This window comes from Belonocnema kinseyi, chromosome 4 (assembly GCF_010883055.1).
Source record: "Belonocnema kinseyi isolate 2016_QV_RU_SX_M_011 chromosome 4, B_treatae_v1, whole genome shotgun sequence".
NCBI lineage: Eukaryota > Metazoa > Arthropoda > Insecta > Hymenoptera > Cynipidae > Belonocnema > Belonocnema kinseyi.
Genome location: NC_046660.1, coordinates 17,902,116 through 17,921,115, shown reverse-complemented (window position 1 = coordinate 17,921,115; position 19,000 = coordinate 17,902,116). Strand labels below are relative to the sequence as shown.

At 23.0% G+C, this 19,000-nt stretch overlaps 1 protein-coding gene across 3 annotated transcripts in view; it reads left to right on the top strand.

Annotated features, from left to right (window-relative positions):
- The first annotated feature begins 3,001 nt into the window (after window positions 1–3,001).
- The window catches only part of LOC117171399 (vinculin), a 90,781-nt gene continuing 74,782 nt past the window's right edge, over window positions 3,002–19,000 (top strand). For all 3 annotated transcript variants that reach the window (XM_033358677.1, XM_033358676.1, XM_033358675.1), the window contains exons 1-4: window positions 3,002–3,237; window positions 12,259–12,366; window positions 12,504–12,649; window positions 15,299–15,575. In XM_033358677.1, coding sequence (XP_033214568.1) covers window positions 3,181–3,237; window positions 12,259–12,366; window positions 12,504–12,649; window positions 15,299–15,575 — 588 coding nt within the window. In that variant the 5' untranslated portion in view covers window positions 3,002–3,180. The remainder of the gene's footprint in view (window positions 3,238–12,258; window positions 12,367–12,503; window positions 12,650–15,298; window positions 15,576–19,000) is intronic.

Here is a 19,000-nt window from a genome sequence, read left to right as displayed (position 1 = left end):
TATTTTTTCGTTATAAACTCGACTTTTTGGTGGAAAAATAATATTTTTTGATAGAAAAATTATTTTTGGTTTAAAATTTGAGTCTTCGGTTTAATCGTCGTTTTTTTGGTTTAAAATTAATTTTTTTAAAGGCAATTGAACTATTCCATTCCTGGTTGAGAATATTTCTTTTCGAAGTTTGAAATTTACAGCTTTTTTGGTAAATATTGTATATACCCTTGGAAATTCCATTTTTATCAGAAAATTTCACATTTGCATTTTTTTAAAATAATCATTTGTTTAGTTTAAAATTTAAAAAATTTTATGAATATTCGTTTTCTTTTAGACTAAAATTTAACTTTTTCAGTCATAAAATTAAATATTTAGTCGGAAATTTATGTATTTTCTTGAAAATTTGTGTTTAGAGTAGAAACTAAATATAATATAAACAAAATTTTGTAAAATTCATAACTATACGGAAGAAAAAGTGACCAGTAATTAAAATATTACATTTCTTTCTTCGAACTAAATGACTTACTCTTTTACATTATTATACAAACGACCTATTAACTTTTATTAATAATTTGTATAAGAAAGGCTATTTTTGATTTATTAAATTTAAATTTTCGTAGAACTCGGACCCGGACTGATCGCGCACTCTGGTGAGTGGTAAACTCCCCCAAAGATAGAAAATCGAGGAGAAATATATAAATCGATATATATAAATCGAACCGTAAATTACCAAAAATTTCTGAAAATTTCGGAAAATTCATGGAAATTTATAGAAACTTTTAAATTGAATGTTAGGTAATTTATCTTAAGATTCCATAAATTACCTGTAATATTACCATGACTTACCAAAAAATTCATAAATTTCCACAAATGCATAAAAATGTTCAAAATTAAATTTTTGGCAATTTATGTTGAGTTACTATAAATATATAAATGATAGATGAAATGATAGATGAAAGTTTTAAATAAAATAGAAATTAATAAGAATTTTTTAGACTAAGAAAAAAATCAAATATAGTGAAACTCTTCAATAGCCCTCCCTTCTATAGCCCTTCCGAGAATTGACGCCTCGCCGCATGTAGGAGTAACAGGAGCTGCACGGGGTGCGCGGGATCTGCGGCTGTCACTCAGGCGAGCACTCAAGCATGAACAAACAAAAGCGAAGTGGGCATTAAACAACAAATTTTAACAAAATAGTTCAGTTTTGCCATTTAATGTCATTTCGGATTAGAATGTAAAAAAAAAACTTTCATCAAAATAGTTCGATTTCTAAACATTTTTCAACTAAAAAAGATCAGCATTCAACCAAAAAAAGAATAGTTCAAGCTTGTGTTAAAAAATGAATTTTTTACAAAAAAATATTAATTTCCAACAAAAAATGGAATAATTGAATTTTCTTTCAAATTTATTAATATTCAAACAAAAATACAAAACTTCATCAAAAATTAAAATTTTTAACCAAAGAAATTATTTCTAAAGCAGAAAGATGAATTTTATAAAAAATACATGGATTTTAAAACAAATAGTTGAACTTGTTACTAAAAAAATAAACTTTAAACTAAAACTGAAATTGTTAAATGTTAAAATTTTAACCAAAAAATGATAAATTGAAAAAAATAGTTTAATTTTATGTCAAAAATACGAATTTTCAACAAAATTATATTGCAATATTTATACTTTTATTAACAAAAATAAATTTTTAAGAAAAAAAGTACGAATGTTTGACAAAATATATGAATTTTCAACCAAATGGCCGAATTTTCATTAAGAGAGATAAATTAATAACTAAAAATAGAATATTTAAACTTTCATTCACAAAAATTAATGCTTAGAAAAAAAAATCGACAAAAAGATGCATTTAGAACGAATTAGTTGTATTTTAAACAAAAAAAGAAAAATTTTCTATCAAAAATGAAATTGTTAAATCTGCAGTTAAAAAATAATAATTTTCAATCAAAAGACAAACGAAAATTTCAACGAAAGACATGAATTTTAAACTAAAAACTTTTTATTTTAACTGAAAATTTGATTTTTTAATTCGAAAGTTTAACTGAAGAAATTCCACCAAACAAGATAACTTTTTATAAAATACATGAATTTTTTTAAAAATTTTGAATTTTCAACTAAAAAATACAAATGTTAAACCAAACATGGAATGGCTTTTTTTGCAATAAATTAATTTTTAATAAAAAAGAAACGAAATTTCAACAAAAAAGGTGAATTTTAAACCAAAAAAATAAATTAATTTTAAATTTAAATTCGTGAAATTGAAACAAAAAGGAGTAATTTTTAAATAAAAGATATTTTCAGTCAAGAAAGAAAAATATTTCAACCAAATGGTTGAATCAGCTGTCTAGTATTTTAAATATTATAAATTCTTATAAACCAAATGACTGGTACTTTTACTTTGCCTGATGATTAAACCAAAACATTTGATTATTAATTTGTATTAAAAAAATCAATTTTTCATTCATCCAATATTAATTTTCGCGGACGTCTGTCTAGTGCTACCTAGCGGTTGGTCGATAGGTATTTCACTCCGTGACGTCATCTGGCAAGATGGTCGGACGCCGAGGGTCACTCAATCGATAAATGCAAAAAATATCTATATTATTATTGATTTAAATAGCTTCTTATAAATCAAAAATAATATAAAAATGCACTTATGGCGAAAAATAATTTTTTATCCGAGTTAAAAAAAAAAGAAGAAGTTTCTTTCCATGCAATGCGACTGGTGTAATTGATTGACCCTCAGCGTGCAGACATCTTGGGCACCAAACCAAACCTGAAATGCTATCTCCAGGAAATTTAAAATAAGATTAAAATTTGCATTTTGTTTAAACCAACCATTTTTTTAGATAATTTAAATATCGACAGAATTTGATATTAAAAATCTATATAATTCGTATTGTTTTAAAAAATTATCTTCAAAATTTGTTTTAATTTCTTTGGCCGTGTGAATCGAGCATAACATTTCTCTCTTCAGTAAAGTTTCGGAATCCATCTCCGTTGGACGTCGGTTAAGTTCAGTCAAGTTCAGTTAAGTTTTGTCATTTCGGGTGTTGACAGTGCTTTTTAACGTGTTGTGCTGTGTAATTAAAGTGGTGTTACAATTAAGTTGATTTAATTGTTTTTGTGATTGAATGTTTTAAGTTTCGTTCCTGTCATTCAGGGAAAACAAAAGAAAATATGCCGGTCTTCCACACGAAAACTATAGAAAGCATTCTTGATCCTGTCGCACAGCAGGTATTTTGATTTAAAATCTTTAAAATTATTGACTTTTAATGTCTAACCTCAATATTTAAAAGGTTCCCATAACTTAAATTAAACTATTTTAAACTCGATCCAATCCACGCAAATTAAGATAGATCAAATGTTTCTTAAATGTTATTATTTTACGAAAATGACACTTGGTCTTTTCAAACAAGTGGAATTTGATTTATAAACATTTGTCTGAGAATTGCTTAGTTCGCAAACATTTCGATCCTCAAATAGAAAACGCGACAATTAGCAGTAAATTCATGCAAATACATTTTTTTGTTAATCTAACTCTTTTAAATCAAGGTTATCTTTTAATTTTAGATTTCTATACGCAAACCCCATTTCCACGAAACTAGAACATAAACATTCGAACAAAATATAAACATTTAAAAATAGATCGCCCTAATATTAAAGCTTTAATAATTTGACATAAATTGAATTAAATTTTGACATAAGAAAAAGAATTGTGCTTTTTCGAGACTATAAATAGACATGATGTCATTCATTAACAGAATAGCCCAGAGAACTTATTAAAGAGCCAACCATTTTAAGTTTTTTAAAAAATAAAAATGAAGTTAGAAATAGTATACTTATTTCCAAAAAAGGTCACGCAACTCTGAAATTAATTCGATGATTCGGTTCAGTTTAATTTTGAGATTGTTAGTTTTTAATTGGTGATTATCGGGGCTTTCGGGTTGGAAAAACAATTTCGTGAGGTCATCTTCCAGCAGGGGGATAAATTTCTTGATTATGTGGAGACTAAAAATACGTGTGGTAAAAATAAGACACCTCCTTGGAAGTCAGAGACTTGATTACACAATATAACGCTACTTCTGAGCTACTCCCTTTCTCCCTCTCTTTAACGCAATATTCAGTGTGAATAGGCCTTCCTTCCTCCAATGCCCACCTGATATATGAAAACGATTCAACACACAATCAGCTTGCATCCATAAAAGGAGACTGATGTAATTTTGAATGTAAATAAATGCATGGCCTCAAATCTGGAAGCATTTTTTTAAAGGAAAGTTTCAGATTTACTTTATTTGAGACTAAGAATTACCGACTTAAAACTTCCATTTTGAAAATTAAAAATTATTTTTCTACCAAAAAATACAAGAATTAAATTTTCAATTAGAAAAACCGGGACATGACCGGGAATTTTTTGAGACCGGGGAATGACAGTGAATTTTTTTTTTGTCGGGGAATTTTACAAATTTGTAGAAGAAAAATCCACGTTCGATTTTAACAGTTTTTAAATAATTAGTTGAATTTTTATGTTTTTCAATTATGCTATTATTTAGCTTACAATGCGTAATTCAAAAAAAATTTTAATTAAAAATTTTCCATTTAAAATTTCTAATTTTAATTTAAAGAATTTTTAAATGCTTTCTTAAATACTCGAACAAATGAAAAATAAAAGCCTTTGATGTTGAAAATTTTTGATAAAAAACATTTTTATTTAATAAATAAATCATTTTTTTTAATTTATGTGTACTTTAAGCAATAAAAAGTGAACAAAACGACTTTAAAGCATTTCCAAATTTAAGAATTTTCAGATTTTAACATTAAAACTTGACCGACTTCAATTTGAAAGTCTTAATAATTAAACAACTGTGAACGTGTGACTGAAAGTTTATAAACTATTCTGAACTTGAAAATAACTTCATAATAATATTTTCATAATTAAAGGATTAAAAATTTTTTTTAAATATTGTTTTAATCTAAAATATTCCATTTTTAACCCATTCAGTTTAAAAATTTTTATTAAAAAAAAAGATTAATTATTGAATATTTAGTAATATTTGAATTTTTATTTAAGACAAGTAAAATGACACCAAATATTTAAAAGTAAAGAATCTTTAACTGAATTGTTTGACATAGAAAGACTGAAATCGTTAAAATTTCGAAGAGCCTTTAAACTTTGAACGTTACAATTTTAATTGTTATTTGAAAAATGCTTAATTTTTAAATTTTGATGTATAATTTACAAATGGACATTTGTAGAAATTTTTTTAGTAATTTTAAGACATATTTAGGAGTTTTAAAAAGATTCAAAATTATCATGCAAATTTTAGAAAGTTTTATTAAAATCTTCTAGAATCTTTTTTGAAAATGTTGTTTAAATCTTTGAAAAGCTTTTTAAATATTCTCTGAAAATAATTTTTCAAAATGAAAAATGATTTTTAATTTTCCTATGAATCTTAAAAAAATGTTTTTATTCTTTTGAAGCCTTTCACAATTCTTGAACAGAATCTAATGTTTTTGTTTCAAATCTGCGAAAATCTAGATTTTGTTTTATATTAGGCTATCATTTCAATTTTGACATTAAGTTTGAATGTTTTCAAAATTTCTACATATTTCTTAAAATTACTCAAATTTCCCCTACAAATAATAAATGTTCAATTGTTATTTATACATTCAAATTGTAAAGATATTTTCTAAAATTTACAGGATTTTCTGAAAATTGTAGAAAAAATTCAATTCATTTTGACAGATATTTAGAAGTTCTCAAAAAGTTTTCAAAATAATTTTAAATTTAAAACCAATTTAAAAAGAAAATAATTGAATTTCTAATTTAAGAAGTTAAAAATTTTACAATTTTTCAATATTTAATGTTTCTAGCTTAAAATTCCTTAAATTATATAATTTTGAAAATTTTAAAGTTCATTGGTTGATTTTTTAATTTAGAGCATTGAAAATGATAACGTGGATTTATATTTTTTTATATTGAAAAATGTTAGTATCTTTAATTTTATACGCGTAAATTATCGAGCATTCGAATACAAAATTTTTTAATTAAAAACTTTTAAATTTCAATTTTAAAAGTTCAAAATTTAACAGTGTCACTTTGAGTGCTTTTATTTAAAGCTCAGTGTTTATTACCTCAAGTGGAAAATTGTTTAGCTTTAGTGTTCCATTTTTTATATGTCATTGACCGTGAAAAAATAGAAATTCAAACAAATTGTTTACATTTTTACCAAAAAGACGAATTTTCAACAAAATACATGAAATTTTAACCAAATAGTTGATTTTTTTAGCTAAAAAATATAAATGTTCAGCCAAAAGTGGAAAGTATAAATTTGCAATGAAAAATTAATTTTATATAAAAGAAGCGAATTTTTAACAATATGGTTATATTGGAATATTTAAACTTTTATTAACAAAAGTTAATTCATTTGGGATTGGGAATCACGAGTTTAAAACTTCCATCTTGAAAATTAAAAATGATTTTTTGACCAAAAAATGCAAGAATAAAATTTTCAATTAGAAAAATGAATTTTCGTCCCAAAAAAAAGTTTTCTGCTGAGAAGATTAATTTTTGTATCGGAAAGTAAGAATTTTCAAATACATTATTTTTCAACTGAAAAATTATAGTTTTGCAACAAAAAGTGAAATAATTAAATTATCAGTAAAAAATGAATTTTCAACAAAATATTAGTTTAATTTTCCACCAGAAATAAATCTTCAAACCAATAACAAAGTAGTTAAAATTTCAAAAGAGTAGTTGAATTTTCAACAACAAAATGAATTTTTATCTACGAAGATTAATTTTTTCCAAAAAAGACGAAAGAAAGATTAATCTTGATCAAAGATTTTGATTTTAAGAAATTTAAGTCAAAATAGATTTTCAACAAGGAAAGATTTTTCGGTCAAAAAAGACTTGATAATTTTTAAACTAAATAATAATAGTTTAAATAAAAATTGAAGTTCATTTTTAATACTTATAAGTTTTAGGCCCTGATTTACAATTAAATATTAAATGTTAGTTTATTTTAATGGTATTATGTTTTATTTAAAAATTCTACTTTTAAATGTGTTCAATTCAAATTTAAAAAGGGTTGGTTTATTAAATACTGAATTCATTTCATTCATTCCTTATAATTCCATAAAATCTGAATATGTATTTATGCATTCATTACTTCAGTTGGAAGCAGTGATATACATCATGAATAAATAAAAAATGAAAGGAGGAACTAATTAATTCGAGGCTGAGATATGTAAAGTTTATACTATCAGTAATTGGAAAAAGTTCACTTATTTATTTCTCCAAAAAATTAATATTGTTGGTTCAAAATTACTTTTTATTATTGAAAATTAATTTTTTAACCGAATTTTTAACTATATCATGTTTTTTCGGACATCAATCTTTTTCGCTTTAAAATTCGAATATTTGTTTTTTGTGGTCGAATATTAATCTTCTTGGCGATTAATTCAATTTTTTCGTAAAAAAATTTTTACTATTAGGTTGATAACTCATCTATTTTGTTCAATATTTTTCTTTTTTGGTAGCAATATAACCTTCTTGGTTGAAAATTCAACTAATAGATTGAAAATTTCATTAAAAATAAAAAAATTTTGGTTGAAAATTCATGTATTTTGTTGAAAATTATTCTTTTTATATCTTTTTCGTTGAAACTTCATTTTTGTGTTGAAAATTATATATATTTTATAACTAAAAATTTACCTATTCCATTTTTCGTCGAAATCTTTTTTTATTTTTGTATTTTGTTATTTTATTCTGTTGAAAATGTATCTATTTCTTTTAAAAAAATTATCTATTTTTGGTAGATTTATTTTCTGGATTTAAAATTTAACCATTTGGTAAAAAAATTGATTTAAGATGCATAATTTTAGTTAAAAGTTAATTTCTTTGATTGAAAATGTAAACAAGTTTATTGAAAATGAATTATTTTTACTAAAATGCAGCTATTTCATTTTTGTTAGAAAATTTTCTTATTTTTTGTGTTGTAACTTGGTGGATCTTATCGGAATATCAAAGATATTAAACAGGATTTGTTGACAGAATTAACAAAACAGATGTTGTTATAAACAAATCAATGCTGTAGCATGTTTTTGTACAATTCAATATGTTGAAAACTCGTATTTTTTGTTGAAAATTCAATGCTTTTAGTATAAAATGCAAATTTTTTAGTCATAAATTTGACTTTTTTTCAAAAATTCGTATTTTTTTAAATTTAACAGTTTCTTTTTTTATGAAAAATTATTTTTTTCTGGAAATATTAATTATTAGACTTTGTTTAGAATTTTCTTATCAAAGATTCATCAGATTGTTGGAAAACTTAACTATTTTTTGAAAAATGTTCTTTTTTTGGCTGAAAATTACTTATTTCAACTAAAAATATAGTGATACATTTTTTTATTAATAAATCTTAATTGGTATTAAGGAAAAGCGACAACAATGCTTCTGAGATTTTGGTGATACCTATTTTTTAGAGAAAGATTAGGGTGATCAAAAAAATTATCTTTTCCCCTTATGACTTTTCTACAAACTGTTCCTTTTGGTTCAAAATGTCCGCTGCATATTAAAAAAATAAAAAAATAAATATATAATGTTCTCTCTAGCCCATTTTCTGCAAAAAATTAGTTATTTTTGTTGCCGCTGTTAATTTATTATTTTACTTAACATAATAAAATATGTTTTTTAATAAGCTTGATAGACCTATAAATATTTAAATTATAATATTATAATATATTAATATATATAATATTATAATATTCGTTAATATTTGAATTATATATTAAATATATTAAATATATATCGCTAAAATGATGTTATCTTATCAATTATCGTAATAATGATAATTACTTCCCTTTATATTTGTCGCCAGAAATTCCTGAAGAACTTCCTTCATCTTATCGTGCAAATTTTCTATTTTAGGGACTGAATATACATACTTTTAAAGGAAATTCTAAACGATCTCATTAACTATATTTTTTTTCTATCAGTTTAGATAAAAAAAAATGAAATTTCAAACCAATAAGACTAATTTTTAACAAAAAAAGTTGTGTTTTTAACGAAAATACATTAATTTTTAACGAAATAGTTAATATTTCAACTAGAAAAGGATAATTTTCAATAAAGCATATCAATTTTCAATCAAAATGGAATAGTTAGATTCTCAGTTAAAAAAAATTAATTTTACAGCAAAAAAATTCAACCAAAGAACTAATTAATTTTAAATTAAACAGTTGCATTTTTAAGCAAAAAAACGAGTTTTTAAGCCAGAAAGACTAGTTTTTAACAAAAAAGTTTAATTTTCAGTCAAAACATATTAATTTTGAATCAATGAGTTGCATTTTTGGCCCACAAAGATTAAATTGCTACCAAACAAAATTAATTCTCGAGTCGAAAAGACAAATTCTCTAGAAAAGCAGTTCACTTTTAAACAAAAAAGATAAATTTTCGATCACAAATGTAATAGTATATATTTTTAACTAAAAAGGGGTTTTAATTTTAAATAAAAAATAGTTTATTCGTCCAAAAAAGACGAGTCTTTAAAAAAATTGTTGAATTTCAACCAAAACGGATTAATTTTCAACCAAATAGTTACATTTTCAACTGAAAAAGATAAAAAATATCAATTAAAAGTGGAATAGTTCAATTTTAAGTTTAAAATAAGTAATTGGAATAAAAAAAAAGATTGTTCAACAAAAAAGGTAAATTTTCAAAAAAAGTTTTTTTTTCGAAGTAGTTCAATTTTTAACTAAAAAAGATAAATTTACAAACCTAAATGGAATAGTTAAATTTTTCTTCCGGTTTAAACTTTATAAACTATTTTAAAACAATTTAAAATTAGAATTGATTCATATTCGAATTCTTGCATTCAATTTCTATTCCTCTTCAAATATTGTTTTAGTCTAATGTATTTAATTTTTAATCCATTCAATTAAAAAAGATCAATTTTTTATATTTAGCAATATTTGACTGTCCGTTTAAAATGATAAATAATAAGACAAATTTTCAAGAGTAATTAATTCGAAACTTAATTGTTAAAATTTGAACAACTATTAATTTGAAATGACTAAAATAAAAATAATACAATTTAAAAGGATTTATGTATAAAAAAAATTTGAATTTTCTGGATTGGATTTATATCCTTAATTTTTTTTTTTGAATTGAAAGAGTGTATTAAAAAAAAAATTGAGTTGGAAGGGAGGCAATTTCATATTTTTCTGAATTGTAAGAGGAACCTTTTTTATTTTTAAGATTTTTATAGAGTTGGAAGGGACGAAGTTTTTGTTATTTATTTTTTCTTTGAATTAGCAGTTTTTTTTTGTTTTTAGCATTTTTATTGAGTTGAAAAAACTCTTTCATTTTCAACTTGTTTTCGAACTGTAGGAGGAAAATCTTTGTTTTAAATCATTTTATCGAGTTTAAAGGAAAGAATCTTTGGTTTAAATATTTTCTGAATTGGAGAATAATTTTTTTAATACATGGTGAAATTTTGGTTTTATTTTGTTTTCTGAATTGGAAGAGGCCAATTTTTTCTCAATTGAAAGAGGGATATTTAATATTTTTAAGAATTTTAAAGACTTTAAAAGGTGGTAATTTTATTTTAAAATAATTTATGAATCGGAAGAATAATCATTTTTTTCTTTTCAACACTTCTCTTGAGTTGGAAGCGATCAAATTTGGGGTTTTAGATTTTTTTCTGATTTGGAACAGGCCCTTTTTTATTTTATTGTTTTAGTGGAGTTGCAAGGGATGAAATTTCGGATACTTATTTTTTTCTGAATTGGAAGAGGCCCTTTTTTGTGTTTCTCACTTTTAATAAGTTGGAAGGGATGGAAATTTGGTAATTTTTTTAATTGGAGGAGGAAAATTGGTTATTTTTAAAAATTCTAAAGAGTTAAAAAGGAGGAAATTTTATTTTTAAATAATTTATGAATTGGAAGAATGATAAATTTTTATTTTCAATACTTTTATTGAGTTGGAAGGAATTAAATTTTGTTTTTAATTTTTCTCTGATTTCGAAGAGACCCTTTTTGTGCTTTATCATTTTTATTTGAGTTGGAAGGAAGGAAATTTCGATTATCAATTTTATTCTAAACTGAAAGAGGGACATTTGATATTTTTAAGATTTCTATCGATTTGAAAAAGAGGGAATTTCATTTTTAAGTATTTTATGAATTGGAAGAATGATAATTTTTTATCTTTAATACTTCTATTGAGTTGTAAGTGATGAAATTTTGGTTTTTAATTTATTTCTGATTTTGAAGAGACTCTTTTTTCTGTTTTATCATTTTTATTGACTTGCAAGGGATGAAATTGTCATATTTTTTTCTGAATTGGAAGAGGTCAATTTTTTCTCAATTGAAAGAGAGACATTTTATATTTTTAAGAATTTTAAAGACTTTAAAAGGTGGTAATTTTATTTTAAAATAATTTATGAATCGGAAGAATAATCATTTTTTTTTTATTTTCAACACTTCTCTTGAGTTGGAAGCGATCAAATTTGGGGTTTTAAATTTTTTTCTGATTTGGAACAGGCCCTTCTTTATTTTATTGTTTTAGTGGAGTTGCAAGGGATGAAATTTCGGATACTTATTTTTTTCTGAATTGGAAGAGGCCCTTTTTTGTGTTTCTCATTTTTAATAGGTTGGAAGGGATGGAAATTTGGTAATTTTTTTTAATTGGAGGAGGAAAATTGGTTATTTTTAAAAATTCTAAAGAGTTAAAAAGGAGGACATTTTATTTTTAAATAATTTATGAATTGGAAGAATGATAAATTTTTATTTTCAATACTTTTATTGAGTTGGAAGGAATTAAATTTTGTTCTTAATTTTTTTCTGATTTCGAAGAGACCCTTTTTGTGCTTTATCATTTTTATTTGAGTTGGGAGGAAGGAAATTTCGATTATCAATTTTATTCTAAACTGAAAGAGGGACATTTGATATTTTCAAGATTTCTATCGATTTGAAAAAGAGGGAATTTCATTTTTAAATATTTTATGAATTGGAAGAATGATAATTTTTTATTTTGAATACTTCTATTGAGTTGTAAGGGATGAAATTTTTGTTTTTAATTTATTTCTGATTTTGAAGAGACTCTTTTTTCTGTTTTACCATTTTTATAGTTTTGTAAGTGATGAATTTTTTTATAATTTTCTTTAGTTTAATTAGAAAAGTGATATTAAAAAAAAATTATCTATTTGGAAGGGAGGAAATTTCGAAGATTCGTGACATAATATTTTGAATTTCTAGGTATCAAGGCTCGTGATTTTACACGAAGAAGCCGAAGATGGAAATGCAATGCCAGATTTGTCAAGGCCTGTGCAAGCTGTTAGTATGGCTGTGGCAAATCTTGTAAAGGTAAAAAATAATTTAACAATAAAATAATAGTCATTATAAAAATAATAAAATTAATTAATTTGTGCAAAATTCACTTAGGATATATTTAATATTTATTTACAATTGAGAGTGGTGTTTCTTATTATTTTATTCTGAAGGTTGGAAAGGAAACTATAAATTCGTCAGATGATGCTTTACTCAAACAAGACATGCCTGGATCCCTCCAACGAGTTGAGGGAGCTTCTCGTCTTTTAGAAGAAGCGTCAGTAATGCTTAAACAAGATCCTTATTCTGGTCCTGCAAGGTAAACAATTTCAAAAATTAATTTTTTTTTAATAATTACAGTAACAGGCTTAACACAAGACCCGTAAAAGTCATGGTTTTTTTAATTTGCGAATTGATTGATTTATCAAGGGGTCATCCACAAATTATCTAGAATTATTTAGAAAAAATTAAAACCAAAAATATTGCGTTATAAATTCTTAAATCATATTTTAAAAATTTACAAATGAGCTTCTTTTTTTAAAACAGTTTTAAACTTCTTTTTTAATATTTTCTTAATTGTTTAAGAACAGTTATTAGTATTACATTTTCAACGAAATACATTAATTTTTAACCAAATAGGTCAATTATCAACCAAAAAGTGTATTTTCCACCAAAATTTTCAATTAAAACAATTATTTTCAACAGAAAAAAACAACATTTTTTAACAAAATAGTTGATTTTTCAACAGAAAATGAATTCTCAACTATGCTGAATTTTTCACGAAAAAAATTGAATCTTCAGCAAAGAAAATTATTATTTAACAAAGTAATTCAGCTTTTAGGCAAGTGAAGTGAATATTCAAAACATTATTCTCAACCAAAAAGTAACGAATTATTTACAAAATAGTTAAATATTTAACAAAAAATATGAATTTTCAACTAAAATGATAGATTTTTAACTTTAAAAATTAATTGTTAACAAAGTAGTTGAGATTTTAACAAGTAATTGAATTTTCATCCAAAAAAGATGAATTCTCAACGAAAAATGTATTAGTTGATATTTCGACAGCAAAATATTTTAATATTCAATAAAAAATAGTTGTATTTAATTATAAAAGGCAAATTTTCAACCGAAAAGGTGAAGTTCCAACAAAAAATGTAATAGTTGATATTTCAACTAAAAATTATTTTAATTTCCAATAAAGAAACAGTTGAATTCGACAAAAAAAGATAAATTGTTAACAAAATAATTAAATTTCCAACAAAAATCCTGAAACTTTAACTAAAATGATGAATCTTTAACCATAAAAATTAAATTTTAAGGAAGCAGTTCTGAAAAGTCAATTTTAACTAAAAAAGGTACATTGGTTATAAAAAAATGGAACGGTTTTTCTTGAAACATTTCAAAATTCTTTAAGAACTTTCAGATTCTTTTCTTAATCTTCATAAAGTCACATATTGTTTTAAATGTTTGAAAATTTTTTAAACATGGAATTAAATTTTCAACAAAGAAATATCAATTTTCATCTAAAAAGATTAACTTTTTACCAAAAAAGATGAACTTTTACTAAAATATATAAATTTTCAATCAAATAGTAGAATTTTCAACTAAAATGATCAATTTTCAGTTGAAAAAATTAATTTCCAACAAAAAAAAAAGATTTTTCAACAAAATAATAGTGAAATCGAAATCTTCAAAAATTTACATTTTGTTTGGAAAAATTTGGAAAAATTTGAACAATCCAGAAATACCATTTTTAACCAGAAAAGATGAATTTTCAACCAAAGAGAATGAACTTAACTATTAATTATAATAAATGTTTTAAATTTAATTTAAAACGCTTTAAATTCTTAAAATTTCAAATAAAATATTGCATTTTCAATCAAAAATAGAAAACTTAAATTTTTAGTTAAAAATAAAAGTATTTTCAATGTAAAAACAAACGAATTTTCAACAAAAAATTTTTTTCATTCAAAAAAATATATTTTCAACCAAAAGTGTGAATCTTCAAAAATGTAATAGTAAGTAATAGCTGAGATTTCAACCAGAGACTTGAATGATTAATATTCAAACAAACAAATAAATTTTTAATCAGGAAAGACAAAGTTACAAGCAAAAAATTTAATTATTAATTAAATTAAAATTAATATTGAATCCTCAACAAAGAATTATCTTTTTTTTTCAACCAAACTTAGGCATTTTTAACCAAAAAAGATTACATCTTTACCAAAAGTTGAATTTTCAACCAAAATGAATAATTTTTGAATAAAATTATATTTTCAACAAAATAATAAAATTTGGAACCAAAAATATAATAAATGACTTTTCAACTGAATAGAATTAACTTTATAACCAAAATTAAAAGAAAAAGGGACAAACGAAAGAAAATTAATCTTTTTTTGTTGAAAATACAAACAATTGGTTAAAAATTAATAATTTTAATTGAAAATTCATCTCTTTAGTTGAAAATTGAACTATTTGGTTTGAAATTTTTTTTTGTGAAAATTAATTTGCTGAACTGAAAATTAAACTATTTCACTTAATAAGTTCATTTTTAATAGCTGAAGAAATTATACAATTGACAATTTGTAGGACTGAATAATTTTTATAAATAGATTTTCTTTTCTAAAATAAAATTCATTACGTAATTTATGGATCGCCCCTCATAAAAATAATATGATTATACTTCCAGACTGTTTACAAATATTTTATATTAATTTGAATGAGAATTGTTTAGAATTAAATAATTGTTTTAAGAAATCTTTACAATCGCATTAATTAATAATATTTTCAAGAAATTGTTAGTAAATAAGTGTATTTTTTTCAAAATTAGACTCGAAAACTCTGTAAGAGTCATGAAATTTTTGAAATAAAATGTATGGAACTCTAATTATAATTTGTTCTTATCCAGAAAGAAACTCATGTCAGTTTATTAAAAATTTTAAAAATTCCAATTGTCTTATTTTAGAAAAAAATTGATCGAAGGTTCCCGTGGTATATTGCAAGGAACAAGTTCACTTTTGTTGTGTTTCGACGAGAGCGAGGTGCGTAAAATTATTCGAGAATGCAAACGAGTTCTGGATTACCTAGCAGTATCAGAAGTAATTGAAACAATGGAAGACCTGGTTCACTTTTTGAAAAACCTCAGTCCTTGCTTGAGCAAAGTTTCGAGGGAAGTCAGCGCTCGTGAAAAAGAATTAACCCATCAAGTCCATCGCGAAATTTTAGTTCGCTGTCTTGATCAGGTAATTCAAATATATATATTTTTTAAATACACTCAGACCTCGGACTCACCAAACAAAAAATGAAATTTCAACCAAGAAAATTAATTTTCTCCGCAAATAGTTGGATTTTAAACCAAGAAGTTTAGTTGTAAACCAGACAAGACGAATTTTCAACAAAATACCTAAATTTTTAATAAATTACATATAAAGTCAAATTTTTTTTACAAAATATATACATTTTCAACCAAATAGTTGAATTTTCAATCAGGAATATTAATTTTCTAAAAAAAAAACGAATTTTGGAAAAAATTGAATAAATTTTTAAATAAATACTGTGAAATTCTTATTGAGGTAAAATAATTTTCAATAAATGAACGAATGTTCTATAAGACAATTTAATTTTATACCAAATAGCTGAATTTTATATTAATTTGTTGAATTTTTAAGCCAAAAAGATGAAGTTTTTATAAAAACAAATTTGATGTTAAAAAGTCAATTTTTATCCGAAAAAAGAAGAATTTTCAACTAAAATTATGAATCTTCAACCAAAGAGATGAATTTTGAAAAATCATTTTTAAATCAATTTTAAAATTGTTGGAGTTATTCCGAAATTTAACAAAAATATTCTGCATAATTAAAAAAAAAGATTAAAAATCTTTCGTTTTTTTTCCTATTTTGGAAATCTTTCGAAATATTCTATTAAAATTAATTTTTCAAAATAAAAACTCATTTGATATTTTCCTAGAAATCTTGAAAAATTTAAATCAATTTTTTATCTTCACAAAATTTCTAAATATCTCTTGAACTTCCTCATTTTTTAAATTTTGCAACCTTGCAAAACAAGTTGAAATATTTTAAAACCTTTCAAAATATTCTCTTAAAATTAATTTTTTTTTTAATAAAAAATTTAATTAAATTATCCCAGAAATTTTAAGACAATTTTTCTATTTTTTTGAAACTTTTAAAAATTCTTAAAAAGCTTTTTAACTTTTTATTTGAAATCTCAAAAATGTCTGGTTTTTGTTTAAAACTTGTTAAAATTTTTTCAAATTTCATATTATTTTTTCAAAACCTCTAAATATCTCTTTAAATAACTCTAATTTTTTCAAAATATTTCCATGTTGCAAAATTAAATAATTTTGCTTTAAAATCGTTTACGTTATTTTACGGAATTTTAGGAAAGCGTTTGAAATGTTTTGAAATCCTTTTTAATATTTTCTTAAAACTAATTTTTCAATATAGAAAATAATTTCAGATTTTCCCAGGAATCTTAAGAAAATTTGTTTATTTTGTTGACACTTTTAAAATTCTTAAAAATCTTCTAAATTTTGTTTAGCAAATTTTTAAAAGTCTACATTTAATTTTAAAAAGTTTGAAATATTTTAAATTATCACTTACTCAAATTTGACAAAAAATTTTATAATCTTGCAAAATCGAACATTTTTACTTTAAAATTTTCTAAACTTTGTTTTTAATTTAATTTTATTAAATAGTTTTAAATACGTATTTCGAAATCTTTTTCATTTTTCAATTAGAATTCATTTTTCAAAATAAATTTGGTTAAATTTGCCCAATCTAAAAAAAACGTTTGTATTTTCTTGAAACCTTATAAAAAATTTTATTTGAAATATTAAAAAACCCACATTTTGTTCAAGAACTTTTTAAATCTTTTTAAGTTAAAAATTTTTTTTTATATTTAGAAAACTTCTAACTATCAGTGAACTTATTCAAATTTGTTCTATAATTTATAATCTTACATAATTGAAATGTTTTGCTTTAAAATATTTTTTTTTTTTCGAAATTTTAGAAAAGAATTTGAAACGTTTGGAAATATTTTATATTTTTCTCTTCCGAAACTAAAAAATCATTTGAAACTTTCTCAGGAATCTAAAGAAAGATTTTTTTAAATCTCTTGAAACCTTTCAAAATTTTTAAAAATCTTATTCTTTCAAAATTCTCCAAAGATCTAAATTTGTGCTTAAAATTTTTGAAAATCTAAAGATTTTAATTATTTCGCGAGTTTATTATAAATAATGTTATTTTTTAGTTTCTGGGAATTTAATTAATATTGTAAGATTTTCTCAAATATTCTGGCATAATAGATAAATTTCATAATATTAAAAACATAATTAATCATTTCTTGAATGTGTCTCTAGTCCATAAACTTGAATAATAATGCAAACAAATTTTTATTTCATCTACTTGAAATTTAGCGCATATTTAGGTCAAATAATGTGAGTACTTCATTAAAAATTAATTTAAACCGCTTCAAATTCGTAACTTTTCAAGTAGAAATTTGGATTTTGAAAAAGATAGATGAATTTTTAATAAAAAATTTTAATTTTTAGCTAAAAATATCGATTTTTAATCAAATAACTGAATTTTGAACAAAAAAAATCAATTTTCAACCAAAAATGGAATAGTTAAATTTTCAGTTTGAAAAATATTTTTCCGCGAAAAAAAAAACAACAGATTTATTCCTAAAGCAAGTTTAATTTACCTTTTAACCAACTAGTTTGATTTGTAATGAAAAAGATTAATTAATTACTAAAATGATAAATATTTCATAGCAATACTTGTACTTTACAGCAAAAAAATGAATTTTTAAGCTAGACGATTAATTTTCTAAGAAAGAGATTTTTCTGAAAATATATGAATTTTCAACAAAAACTTGAATTTTCACCAAACTAATAAATTTACAACTGAAATGATGAATCTTCATCTGGAATAGATTAATTTTAAACAAAAAGATGAACTTTTGAGAAAAGACTTCAATTTTGAACCAAGAAGTTTGATTTTTATCCAAAAAGATGAATTTTAAACTAAAATGATAAATATTTAACTGGAATACTTAAATTTTCAACCAAAAAGACGAATTTTCAACGAAATATTTGGATTATCAAATACAAAAAGACAAACTTTCAACCAAATAGTTGAATTTTAAATTAAAAAACATCAAGTTTCAACCCAAAATGGAATAGTTGATTTTTTAAACAAAAAGATGATTTTTCAACAAAGAAGATTAATTTTTACCAAGAAGACGAATTTCCAACTAAAATTATGTAATTTTCAATTGCAATAGTTGCATTTCCAGGTAAAAAAAAACAACTAATTAATAACTAAAAAAAACTACTCAACGAAACTAATTTTAAAAAAATAGTAACATTTTCAAACAAAGTGGTGAAATTTTCAACTAAAATTATGAACTCTTAACTAGAATAGTTAAATTTGATACTAAACATTTGAAATTTAAATTAAAATTATCTGCCTTTGACTAGAATCGTTAAATGTTCAACAAAAAGATTAATTTTCAGTCCAGAATATTCATTTCTACAAAAAAAGGCAAAATTTTCAACTAAAAAGAATAATTTTCCAACCAAATATCGAACTGTTATATTTTCAGTTGAAAAAAATAATACACAGCTTGAGAAGAAACGAATTTTCAA